The 12,266-nt window shown below is 51.0% G+C and overlaps 1 protein-coding gene across 1 annotated transcript in view; it reads right to left on the reverse strand.

The window, feature by feature from the left end:
- Window positions 1-3,673: 3,673 nt before the first annotated feature.
- LOC139748354 (uncharacterized) overlaps window positions 3,674-12,266 on the reverse strand; it is a 306,050-nt gene continuing 297,457 nt past the window's right edge. The window contains exons 15-17 of the mRNA XM_071661435.1: window positions 8,669-8,918; window positions 6,558-6,715; window positions 3,674-4,285 (exon numbers count right to left, since the gene is read on the reverse strand). Coding sequence (XP_071517536.1) covers window positions 3,674-4,285; window positions 6,558-6,715; window positions 8,669-8,918 — 1,020 coding nt within the window. The remainder of the gene's footprint in view (window positions 4,286-6,557; window positions 6,716-8,668; window positions 8,919-12,266) is intronic.

The raw sequence follows: 12,266 nt of genomic DNA on the forward strand, positions 1-12,266 counted from the left end.
GCGTGAGTAGTGTGAGGCGTGAGTAGTGTGAGGCGTGAGTAGTGTGAGGCGTGAGTAGTGTGAGGCGTGAGTAGTGTGAGGCGTGAGTAGTGTGAGGCGTGAGTAGTGTGAGGCGTGAGTAGTGTGAGGCGTGAGTAGTGTGAGGCGTGAGTAGTGTGAGGCGTGAGTAGTGTGAGGCGTGAGTAGTGTGAGGCGTGAGTAGTGTGAGGCGTGAGTAGTGTGAGGCGTGAGTAGTGTGAGGCGTGAGTAGTGTGAGGCGTGAGTAGTGTGAGGCGTGAGTAGTGTGAGGCGTGAGTAGTGTGAGGCGTGAGTAGTGTGAGGCGTGAGTAGTGTGAGGCGTGAGTAGTGTGAGGCGTGAGTAGTGTGAGGCGTGAGTAGTGTGAGGCGTGAGTAGTGTGAGGCGTGAGTAGTGTGAGGCGTGAGTAGTGTGAGGCGTGAGTAGTGTGAGGCGTGAGTAGTGTGAGGCGTGAGTAGTGTGAGGCGTGAGTAGTGTGAGGCGTGAGTAGTGTGAGGCGTGAGTAGTGTGAGGCGTGAGTAGTGTGAGGCGTGAGTAGTGTGAGGCGTGAGTAGTGTGAGGCGTGAGTAGTGTGAGGCGTGAGTAGTGTGAGGCGTGAGTAGTGTGAGGCGTGAGTAGTGTGAGGCGTGAGTAGTGTGAGGCGTGAGTAGTGTGAGGCGTGAGTAGTGTGAGGCGTGAGTAGTGTGAGGCGTGAGTAGTGTGAGGCGTGAGTAGTGTGAGGCGTGAGTAGTGTGAGGCGTGAGTAGTGTGAGGCGTGAGTAGTGTGAGGCGTGAGTAGTGTGAGGCGTGAGTAGTGTGAGGCGTGAGTAGTGTGAGGCGTGAGTAGTGTGAGGCGTGAGTAGTGTGAGGCGTGAGTAGTGTGAGGCGTGAGTAGTGTGAGGCGTGAGTAGTGTGAGGCGTGAGTAGTGTGAGGCGTGAGTAGTGTGAGGCGTGAGTAGTGTGAGGCGTGAGTAGTGTGAGGCGTGAGTAGTGTGAGGCGTGAGTAGTGTGAGGCGTGAGTAGTGTGAGGCGTGAGTAGTGTGAGGCGTGAGTAGTGTGAGGCGTGAGTAGTGTGAGGCGTGAGTAGTGTGAGGCGTGAGTAGTGTGAGGCGTGAGTAGTGTGAGGCGTGAGTAGTGTGAGGCGTGAGTAGTGTGAGGCGTGAGTAGTGTGAGGCGTGAGTAGTGTGAGGCGTGAGTAGTGTGAGGCGTGAGTAGTGTGAGGCGTGAGTAGTGTGAGGCGTGAGTAGTGTGAGGCGTGAGTAGTGTGAGGCGTGAGTAGTGTGAGGCGTGAGTAGTGTGAGGCGTGAGTAGTGTGAGGCGTGAGTAGTGTGAGGCGTGAGTAGTGTGAGGCGTGAGTAGTGTGAGGCGTGAGTAGTGTGAGGCGTGAGTAGTGTGAGGCGTGAGTAGTGTGAGGCGTGAGTAGTGTGAGGCGTGAGTAGTGTGAGGCGTGAGTAGTGTGAGGCGTGAGTAGTGTGAGGCGTGAGTAGTGTGAGGCGTGAGTAGTGTGAGGCGTGAGTAGTGTGAGGCGTGAGTAGTGTGAGGCGTGAGTAGTGTGAGGCGTGAGTAGTGTGAGGCGTGAGTAGTGTGAGGCGTGAGTAGTGTGAGGCGTGAGTAGTGTGAGGCGTGAGTAGTGTGAGGCGTGAGTAGTGTGAGGCGTGAGTAGTGTGAGGCGTGAGTAGTGTGAGGCGTGAGTAGTGTGAGGCGTGAGTAGTGTGAGGCGTGAGTAGTGTGAGGCGTGAGTAGTGTGAGGCGTGAGTAGTGTGAGGCGTGAGTAGTGTGAGGCGTGAGTAGTGTGAGGCGTGAGTAGTGTGAGGCGTGAGTAGTGTGAGGCGTGAGTAGTGTGAGGCGTGAGTAGTGTGAGGCGTGAGTAGTGTGAGGCGTGAGTAGTGTGAGGCGTGAGTAGTGTGAGGCGTGAGTAGTGTGAGGCGTGAGTAGTGTGAGGCGTGAGTAGTGTGAGGCGTGAGTAGTGTGAGGCGTGAGTAGTGTGAGGCGTGAGTAGTGTGAGGCGTGAGTAGTGTGAGGCGTGAGTAGTGTGAGGCGTGAGTAGTGTGAGGCGTGAGTAGTGTGAGGCGTGAGTAGTGTGAGGCGTGAGTAGTGTGAGGCGTGAGTAGTGTGAGGCGTGAGTAGTGTGAGGCGTGAGTAGTGTGAGGCGTGAGTAGTGTGAGGCGTGAGTAGTGTGAGGCGTGAGTAGTGTGAGGCGTGAGTAGTGTGAGGCGTGAGTAGTGTGAGGCGTGAGTAGTGTGAGGCGTGAGTAGTGTGAGGCGTGAGTAGTGTGAGGCGTGAGTAGTGTGAGGCGTGAGTAGTGTGAGGCGTGAGTAGTGTGAGGCGTGAGTAGTGTGAGGCGTGAGTAGTGTGAGGCGTGAGTAGTGTGAGGCGTGAGTAGTGTGAGGCGTGAGTAGTGTGAGGCGTGAGTAGTGTGAGGCGTGAGTAGTGTGAGGCGTGAGTAGTGTGAGGCGTGAGTAGTGTGAGGCGTGAGTAGTGTGAGGCGTGAGTAGTGTGAGGCGTGAGTAGTGTGAGGCGTGAGTAGTGTGAGGCGTGAGTAGTGTGAGGTGTGAGTAGTGTAAGGCGTGAGCAGTGTGAGGCGTGAGTAGCGTGAGGCGTGAGTAGTGTGAGGCGTGAGTAGTGTGAGGCGTGAGTAGTGAGGACTAATATGACGGGGAAAATGAATGGTTTGAGCACATAGCGAGCGCCATCCGTGTTGTGTGTATGTGGTCGGTGGAAATGCCAGTAAACTTGTATATATGCTGAATGCATGCATGAATCTGTGTTGACAATGTGTGTGTGTGTGTGTGTGTGCGTGTGGCTAGTGACCCTGTATCGGGGTGAGGGAAGGGAGGTGGGTGGTGGTGCTGGGAGTCAGGTCACGAGACATGTGTCTTTGCAGTGCTTCGAAGAATTCTGTACGTGTCAATTCCTCATCCCAGTGTGCTAGCACCCCCAGGAGGAGGAGGAAGGGTGTATACATCCTCCGCCAGTTCCCCGGCCCACTGTGCTCCCCAGGAGGAGGAGGAGGAGTGGGTGGTGTATGCATACTAAGTGTTTCAGTGCCTCGGCCCAGTGTGAGGTGCTGGGCCAGACACGTGCACCAGAAGGCACCAAGAACACCTCAGGGATGTGGTTTTAAGACGTGACCGAGAAAGAGAGGGGGTGTGTGTGTGTGTGTACCGTGTGAGTGCGTTCGAGCCCCCCCCCCCCCCCACACACACACACACACTTTACCACGAGTGTGTTGGGACGAGTGTGTCCGGAGAGTGTGTTTCGTGGGTGTGTGATGTGAGCTGGGGAGAGGAGGAGGAGGAGGAGGAGGAGGAGGAGGAGGAGGAGGAGGAGCGGCGAAGCAAGAAGTAGGAGGTGAGGTGGGGGGGGGGGGGGACGCACAACGTGTGTTGGAGTAGGCGGGGGGCTGCAGCTAGATTAAGTGTTGGAGTAGGTGGAGGACGACTGGAGCAAGTGTTGGGGGATGTGAGGCACAGCCAGTGTTAGTGTTGGAGGAGGCAGAGCACTGTTAAAGCTAGTGCTGGAGGAAGCAAATCACAGCCAGTCAGTGTTGAGGACGAGACACCACAGCCAGAGCCAGCGTTGGAGGAGAGAGAGAGAGAGAGAGAGAGAGAGAGAGAGAGAGAGAGAGAGAGAGAGAGAGAGAGAGAGAACAGCCCGAGGCAGCCAGTGTTGGTGGCGTTAGTGGAGGCGGTGTTGGAGCACAGCCCGAGCATGTGTTGGCGGCAGAGGCAGTGATGGAGCACAGCTGGAGCATGTGTTGGCGGCAGGAGGAGGCGGCAGTGTTGGAGCACAGCTGGAGTGTGTGTTGGCGGCAGGCGGAGGCGGCAGTGTTGGAGCACAGCTGGAGCGTGTGCAGGAGGCAGGCGGGCGGGCGGGCGGTGAGTGTCGGAGCGTGTGTTGGAGGCAGGCGGTGAGTGAGTGTCGGAGCGTGTGTTGGAGGCAGGCAAGAGGCGAGTGAGTGTTGGAGCGTGTGTTGGAGGCAGGCGGTGAGTGAGTGTTGGAGCGTGTGTTGGAGGCAGGCGGGCGGGCGGTGAGTGTCGGAGCGTGTGTTGGAGGCAGGCAGGCAGGCGGTGAGTGAGTGTTGGAGCGTGTGTTGGAGGCAGGCGGGCGGGCGGTGAGTGTTGGAGCGTGTGTTGGAGAAGAAAGGTAAGAGGTGTAAACCTTGGAAGTCTGACCTCTCGCCGGATCGCCCATCTCCGTCACCCACTCCGTGCTGGCGGTACTCAGTCCCTCGCTCGTCGGCGTCACCCCGCCTCCGGACGCGCCCGTCGCCGTCGTCGTCGTCGTCGTCTGCAAACGTTAAGCACAGCAGCGTTAACCAAGGTGGGTTCAACGAGGTCAAGTAAAGGGGGGTTCAACGAGGTCAAGTAAAGGGGGGTTCAGCGAGGTCAAGCAAGGGTTCTACGAGGGAGAGAGTAAGGGTTCAACGAGGTCAAGTAAGAGGGTTTTCAACGAGGTCAAGCAAGGGTTCAACGTGGGAGAGTAAGGGTTCAACGAGGTCAAGTAAGAGGGTTTTCAACGAGGTCAAGTGAGGGTTCAACGAGGCCAAGTAAGGGTTCAGCAAGGTCAAGTAAGGGTTCAACGAGGTCAAGTATGGGTTAAACGAGGTCAGGTAAAACGTTAACGAAAGCGGGTTAAACGAGACCAGAGTAAGAACGTCAACGAAGTCGTAGGTTAACGAGGTAAGGTTAGGTTATCAAAGGTTAACACGGTCAATTACGTGAACATTATATGGGCTAAAAACACAGTTAACGAGGTTAACGGGGTCAAGACCGAAAACAAGGTCAACTAAGTAAACGATGTGAGTAAACGACAAGGCCACCGAGGTTAACGAGGGTCAACAACGTGAACAGCACAGGTTAACGAGGTCACTATAACAATTACGAATAACACTCATTAACAAAATTAACAAGGTTAAAAAAATGTTAACAAATACAGGTCAACCACAGGGTTAACAAAATCAAAGGTTAACTAACATCAGGGTCAAGAATGGGGTCAGAGGTCATGCTACAAGCTGGTGATATTAACAAATCATTTCTTAACCTCTTTGCGAAATGGTGAATAGGTGGGGGAAAATACACACACACACACACACACACACACACACACACACACACACACACACACACACACACACACATTTCCAGAAAAGTATGAAAAGTATCTCTTGAGTGTAGGTCCTCTCAAGTGTTAAGTTTATACTTACTACGAAGTATCTCTTAAAGTGTGGGTCCTCTTAAGTGTAAGTAGTACTTACTACACACCATCCAGCAACACTTAAACCTATTCCCAGGTTAATGAATGGAATCAGACATCAATAAATGGGAGATCCTATGTCTTAAAAGCACTTAGAAGTATCTTTCTAAGTATATTTATAATCTCAGATAATTCTAAGCTATGATTAATGGCAAAAGAGATCAGCCTGCAAAAAATATCAAAAATTTAAACCAAAAAAGAAAAAGAAAAAAAAAAAAAAAAAATATATATATATATATATATATATATATATATATATATATATATATATATATATATATTCTTTCTTTTCTTTCAAACTATTCGCCATTTCCCGCATTAGCGAGGTAGCGTTAAGAACAGAGGACTGGGCCTTTGAGGGAATACCCTCACCTGGCCCAATTCTCTGTTCCTTCTTTTGGAAAAAAAAAAAAAAAAAAAAAAAATATATATATATATATATATATATATATATATATATATATATATATATATATATATATATATATATATTGGCACACACGGTGAACAATGGACCAAAAGAACACAGCAGAACGAACTTATCAAATAAAAGTGTACAATGGTTCCTTTCTGGGGCAAGAGAAAAACGGGAGAATGGAATCACAGTCAACTTTTGTTTTGATACGAATTTTTATGGCGCACCCGTTGTAACTTTTGACACACATTCAACAGGAATTTAATGTCACTCTCTCTCTCTCTCTCTCTCTCTCTCTCTCTCTCTCTCTCTCTCTCTCTCTCTCTCGCTATTATAAATACACTTCCCTCCATCTTCTGATGTCTATCGTACAATCTATCGAACAATCTATGTGATGAGGTAATAGCAAATGGGAGGGTCTTCGTGTGTTATGGGCACACGACACACGGGAGGTCGTCGTGTGTTCTGGGCACACGACACATGGGAGGGTCTTCGTGTGTTCTGGGCACACGACACACGGGAGGTCGTCGTGTGTTCTCAGCACACGACACAAGGAAAGGCCGGGGTGCGCGATTACCCCAAAACACTCAGCAGATCATGGCTAAGGTAGGTAGTTAAGAAGCCGCTCATTGGCAAGGTGGAGGCAGTTGGCTAGTTGGCTCGTTAAGTTCCCTCGGCTTTAAGCCCCATCGACTACCTACTGCCAGGGGCGGGGTTGACAGGGGGCAGGGAGGGGGATGTCGGGTCACTGTAGGGGGGAGATAGGGGGAGGAGGAGGAGGGAGCAAAACGACCCCTTCCCTCTCCCCCAATGAGGGAGTCAATGACCTCTCTTCGCGGCACCCACCACCACCCACCGCCACCCACCGGGTCCGTGGCTCGACTGCCTCACCTCCAGGCTCTTGAGCGTGTGGAGCACCATGCCCTCCACCGACATACCCAGCACCTTCTTGCCCTCCTGCGAGGCCACGACTGGCGACGGCGCCGACGTCATCATGATGTAGTCGTCCTCGGAGCTCTCCCCGAGAGGGGTCGGGGGCGGCGCCTCGTCTGTGGGGAAACCGTTGAGGGAAACCGTTACGTTCAAATTCGATTTAGAAGAAGAAGAAGAAGAAGAAAGGGGCGGTGGGTTGGGTTACCCCCACACACACACATGCACACATATATATACAAAGACAAGGTACATATATATACAAGATTACGAGACGGGGGCTTCACGAGTTTAAAACTCTCTACCTCTTACCAGCACTGACCTCAGCACCTACATCTGACCTTCCAGCGATACAACCTCTTCTGCAACACCTACAACAGTAATAGATTCATACAACACTGTGGGAACCTGCTGTAGCACTGTGCGCCCCTAGGCTACACTGGGCGAGTTTAATGTCATACAGTGAAAACGTGGAATCCAACGTGGCCACAGAGTAAATGGGACTAGGGCTTCCTCTCGCTAGAAGCCATAGTCTCTCGCCAGCACATCACAGTGTCAGGAAACATGCAAATGATAAACTCTATATTCGCAAAATTAACTTAGGAAAATAATCCCGAGGAGGTAGGAGGAGCAGAAAGAAAAAAAAAATTACAATCGGAAATGTAAATATGAGTTAGTTTCAGAATTCTTGGAAACACTGAAGAGTATTTGATGAGATTGTCTCATTTACAGAAATCTGGTGAGTTGTGGTGGTTTGAAAATGTCAAATTTACACCATCTGGCGGCTACTGACTGTAAAAGTTGTAAAAATTTACCACACCTGTGAAAAATGACTGCTGAAGCTTATGAATGTTGAAGTTGTAAAAATTTACAACACTGTGAATAGTAACTGTTAATGACTGTGGTAAATCATAACGCTGTAAGATTTACAACACCTTGTAAACAGCGACTGATGACACGGTCAAAGTTGTAAAACCTCCATGTTGTTAAAACCTAACAACCAACACTTCTCGTCTCTATCTCCCTTTGTTCCCGTTTATCGATCTATCACTGTGCCCCTCTCTCTCCCCTTTTGTCTGTTCCTATCTATCAGTCTCTCTCTCTCTCTCTCTCTCTCTCTCTCTCTCTCTCTCTCTCTCTCTCTCTCTCTCTCTCTCTCTACCTTCGTCCTTATCGGCATGTTTCCTCACCGTCTACTTCATAGTCGTCCAGCCTCATCTGCAGCTGTCCTATTTAAAGTCTTCCTCAACACCGACACCCTCCTCCTCACCCCTCGCTTCCCTCCCTCACCGTCTGCCCCCACTGTGTGCGTCCCCTGTCCGTGGCTTCGATGCCTCCACCCACTGTGTAGGACACACACACACACACACACACACACACAGATCCCTCTCAGTATTCAGGAAATTTTGGACGAGTGTCCTCCAGCGAGACGATAATGTAAACTGCTATTGTACGAGAGAGTTTAGGGTCATCATCAATATTCTGACATAACACACAGTTTAGGAGACAGACAGCAGACATGCGCCATCAATGTTGATGGATCTACACGACCCCAACACAACTTAGATGCGAGGAATCTCGCGCTTCGAATTTTCCTTGCTTTTCTAAGCACCAAACACCAACACCTTTCTGTTCGAATCATCATGTCCGAACCTAAGCTTACCGGTTCACGCTGCCTCGGATAATACGTTCGAGTCATCAGGTCCGAGCCTCGACCTCCTGGTTCACGCTGCTTCGGACAACAAGTTCGACTCACCACGTCCGAATCTTCGCTTACCGTTCGCCCTGCTTCGGATGAGACGTAAGAGTGCTGCACTAACTTACGAAAGAGTCGCAGCCGTTGACGTAGTCATGGACGCACCTAAGAGAAGGCCGCAGACGCTGACGCAGTGCCTGGACGCACCTAAGAGAAGACCGCAGACGCTGACGCAGTGCCTGGACGCACCTATGAGAAGGTCGCAGACATTGACGGAGTGACGGACTTACCCAAATGACGGTCGCACACGTCTGACGCAGTGCCTTGACGTACCTAACAGCAGGCCGCACACGTCTGACGCGGTGGCTGGACGTACCTAAGAGCAGGTCGTAGACGTTGACGCGGTGGTTGACGCGGTGTTGGAGGCCCAGGTAGACGAGGGTGCGGGCGGCGTGGTGCTTGACGTAGCGGGCGTGCCGGGTGGAGTGGTTGGTGTAGAACCATTCGTCGGAGGGCAGGATGAGCTGCGTCAGGGCATCCGGGATCTTGGCGGCCAGCAGAGCCTGGTGGTAGTGCGGGTTGAGGGCTAGCGTGGCCACCACCTGCAGCACCGAACACAGCAGTTGCTGTGGCACAGTGAGGGAGAGAACATGAGGTCAGTGGCTGTGGCACAGTGAGGGAGAGAACACGAGGTCAGTGGCTGTGGTACAATGGTCGTAACCAATCCACAAGAAACTGGCTTACTATCACCCGTAACTGGCTGTTAATCATTAGAAAACTATCGTTACTGTCGAATTACTTTGTTAAAAACGTCCGTTATTACTGGGGCGCAATGAACAAAAGAAGTGAACACTGAGAGAGACAGATATTCTAACATTAACTTAACAAAAATACGTTAATATTCAAGACACAGAAGAATCAACTTGTTAATGAAATTCAATTAATGATTAACACCAAATCATAACAACACTGGGAAAAGTTAACATATGGACAAGTTGACATTATCAATACAGATGACAGTTATACGTTAACATCATCAATACACAGATGACAGATCTAACAACAAGACCCAACATTAATCTCACACATTAACTAATGACCAAATCATTCTCATAATCACATCTACAACCTCCGCGTGAGACGCCGATGTAAATATTGTGAAAACTAAACCATGCAGTACACCACCCGCCCCTCCCCATGTCTACCCTCAACTCTATGCCACAACGGGGATTAAAACTACGCTCTGCAAACGTAAACCTCTGTTTGCCTACGAGATTAACTGACCGACAATCTCCACTCAGCAAACAAATACAAACAAAACAAAAAAATCTAAATCAGCCAAATTACCCAGAGAAGCAAACAGGATTTTACATGTTATCGCAGTGATAACATATTCATGTGATAACATATTCATGTGATAACATATGTTCAGGTGGTGAAATGACCTCAGGGTTCACATTATGACGGGGGTTCCGCCGGGCCCACTTGGGTTGGAGCGTTGGGCGTGGCCGTTAGCCCACACCCAACCCAGGTGTTCATCCTCCTCCTTTGAGCTGGTCAATAAGTGGGCCCTTCCCCCCCCCCCCCCCACACGAGTGTAGCGCTCCCTCCCAGTCCTGCAGAAACAGAAAATCATATACGCAATTCATTAATCACACCCACCCACCCACACACACACACACCCACACACACACACACACACACACACACCTATTAGCCAAAGCATTCAACAGGCAAGAGTCCTTTTAAAAATCCACTTCAAATGTTTGAGGTAATTGGTGCCAAAATCAATGACTCACCAGAACAAGCTCTGAACTGCTGAATGACAACCTGGTCATGGGGAAATTACCTGTAACCACCCCCCCCCCCCCCCCCGGTGTTTTCTCGTTAATTACTGAATTCATAATTACGGTTCCACTCTGCCTGTACAGGTGGAGTCTTGAGTCGAGGACGTATGTACATCGGCAGTATATAAACCAGCAGTTTGTGACACGGTGGCATATACACCAGCAGGATGTAGACAGGCGGTATATAAACAGACAGTGTATAATATTCTTTAAAAATGTTACTGAAATAAAACAAAAAACAGACAAAATATAATCTGTACTTGGAGTTCAGTCTCATGATTCCTCAAAGATAATGAGGAGTTCAATCTCATTATTCCTCAAAGGTAATGAGGAGTTCAATCTCATGATTCCTCAAAGATAATGAGGAGTTCAATCTCATGATTCCTCGAAATTTATGAGCATACACCTTTCTCCTTCCTTCTCTAGGTAGAGGAATTCTTCTCGTGGGTTCGAACAACTATATGTGAGGCGAATCAAGGATGTTCCTCAAGTGCTATACTGACGTGGGTGAAGAGGATGATCCACGGGGCCTCTGAGACATCATCTCGAACACCGCGACCCTGTACGAGGCAACCAGCGAAGGGCATCGCCCCCTCCCTCGCTCCTAGACCAGCCAGCTCGCTCGCTCGAACACCACGACCTTTTGTACCACGCAACCACGGAGGGGCCCGATCCTCCCCAGCCAGCCCTCCCCCCCCCCCCTCTCCCCAGCTACCTTGTGTATACTCAGTAACATACACACCAAAGTATACATGACAATACACCACCTGCCCCTGGAGCTGGGGTAAACACCCCAAGACATCTCCCACCGTGTTGTATTTTCATGATTTGTGCCAGGCAAACAATGGCTGATGCTGCAAACTTTGTGCAAACAATCTCTGTTGGGGGAGGAGGGGATGTATATATGTAGGTATATATATCCTCCTTTGTCCCCAAATGAGTACTGGGGGAGGATGGGGGGGGGGGACCAAAGTGCCCCACAGTTCACAAAGTAAGACAACCCCCTTTCCTTACATGGGGTTCCAGACACCCCATAGATCAGGCCCAGCCACAACCCCCACCCTCACAACCCACACAGCAGACCCTCACAACCCACACAGCAGACCCTCACAACCCACACAGCAGACCCTCACAACCCACACAGCAGACCCTCACAACCCACGCAGCAGACTCTCACGACCCACACAGCAGACTCTCACAACCCACACAGCAGACTCTCACGACCCACACAGCAGACCCTCACAACCCACACAGCAGACCCTCACAACCCACACAGCAGACCCTCACAACCCACACAGCAGACCCTCACAACCCACACAGCAGACCCTCACAACCCACACAGCAGACCCTCACAACCCACACAGCAGACCCTCACAACCCACACAGCAGACCCTCACAACCCACACAGCAGACTCTCACGACCCACACTGCAGACCCTCACCCCAGGGACTCACAATCCACACAGCAGACCCTCACAACCCACACTGCAGACTCTCACGACCCACACTGCAGACCCACACCCCAGGGAATCACAACCCGGCCCCTGGGGCGTCCCAGGAAGGAGCCCTGCCACCCCCAAGGTATTTACTCGTAAAATGTAATCTTTCTCTTTGTTGACTTTCGCTCCACCTCCTTCCTCAAACACCAGCCCAGCTACCACCACACTGTGGCGTAGTGGTGGCTGGGGTGAGGTAGGGTGGGGAAGGGGGATGGGGAGGCATTCAGCGAGGCGATGTGTGCCTGGTGTGGGGTGAGGAGGTGTGTGAGGGGTGGTGAATGAGGTGGGGGTGGGTTTGGTTCGCAGGTATGGGGTACACCTGGACAGATACCCAAACAAGATTTTTTTTCAAAAGCCGACCAACCACGAACCCTTCCTTCCTTCATGACCTTCCTTCCTTCCTCATGACCTTCCTTCCTTCCTTCGTGAACAATCACGACAACGACCTTTAATGACCAGACCATTAACCTACAGCATGACCCATGATGACTACGATAATGATCACAGAATAAGACGAATGAATCACCCATTTATGAAACCTACGCCCGCGCCCAGGACACGACCTGACTCTCAAGCCCTTGATCATTGACCAGTTCTTATTTCACACTACGCTGTAGCATCGGCCTTCG

The sequence above is a fragment of the Panulirus ornatus genome, chromosome 73 (assembly GCF_036320965.1).
Source record: "Panulirus ornatus isolate Po-2019 chromosome 73, ASM3632096v1, whole genome shotgun sequence".
NCBI classification, from domain to species: domain Eukaryota; kingdom Metazoa; phylum Arthropoda; class Malacostraca; order Decapoda; family Palinuridae; genus Panulirus; species Panulirus ornatus.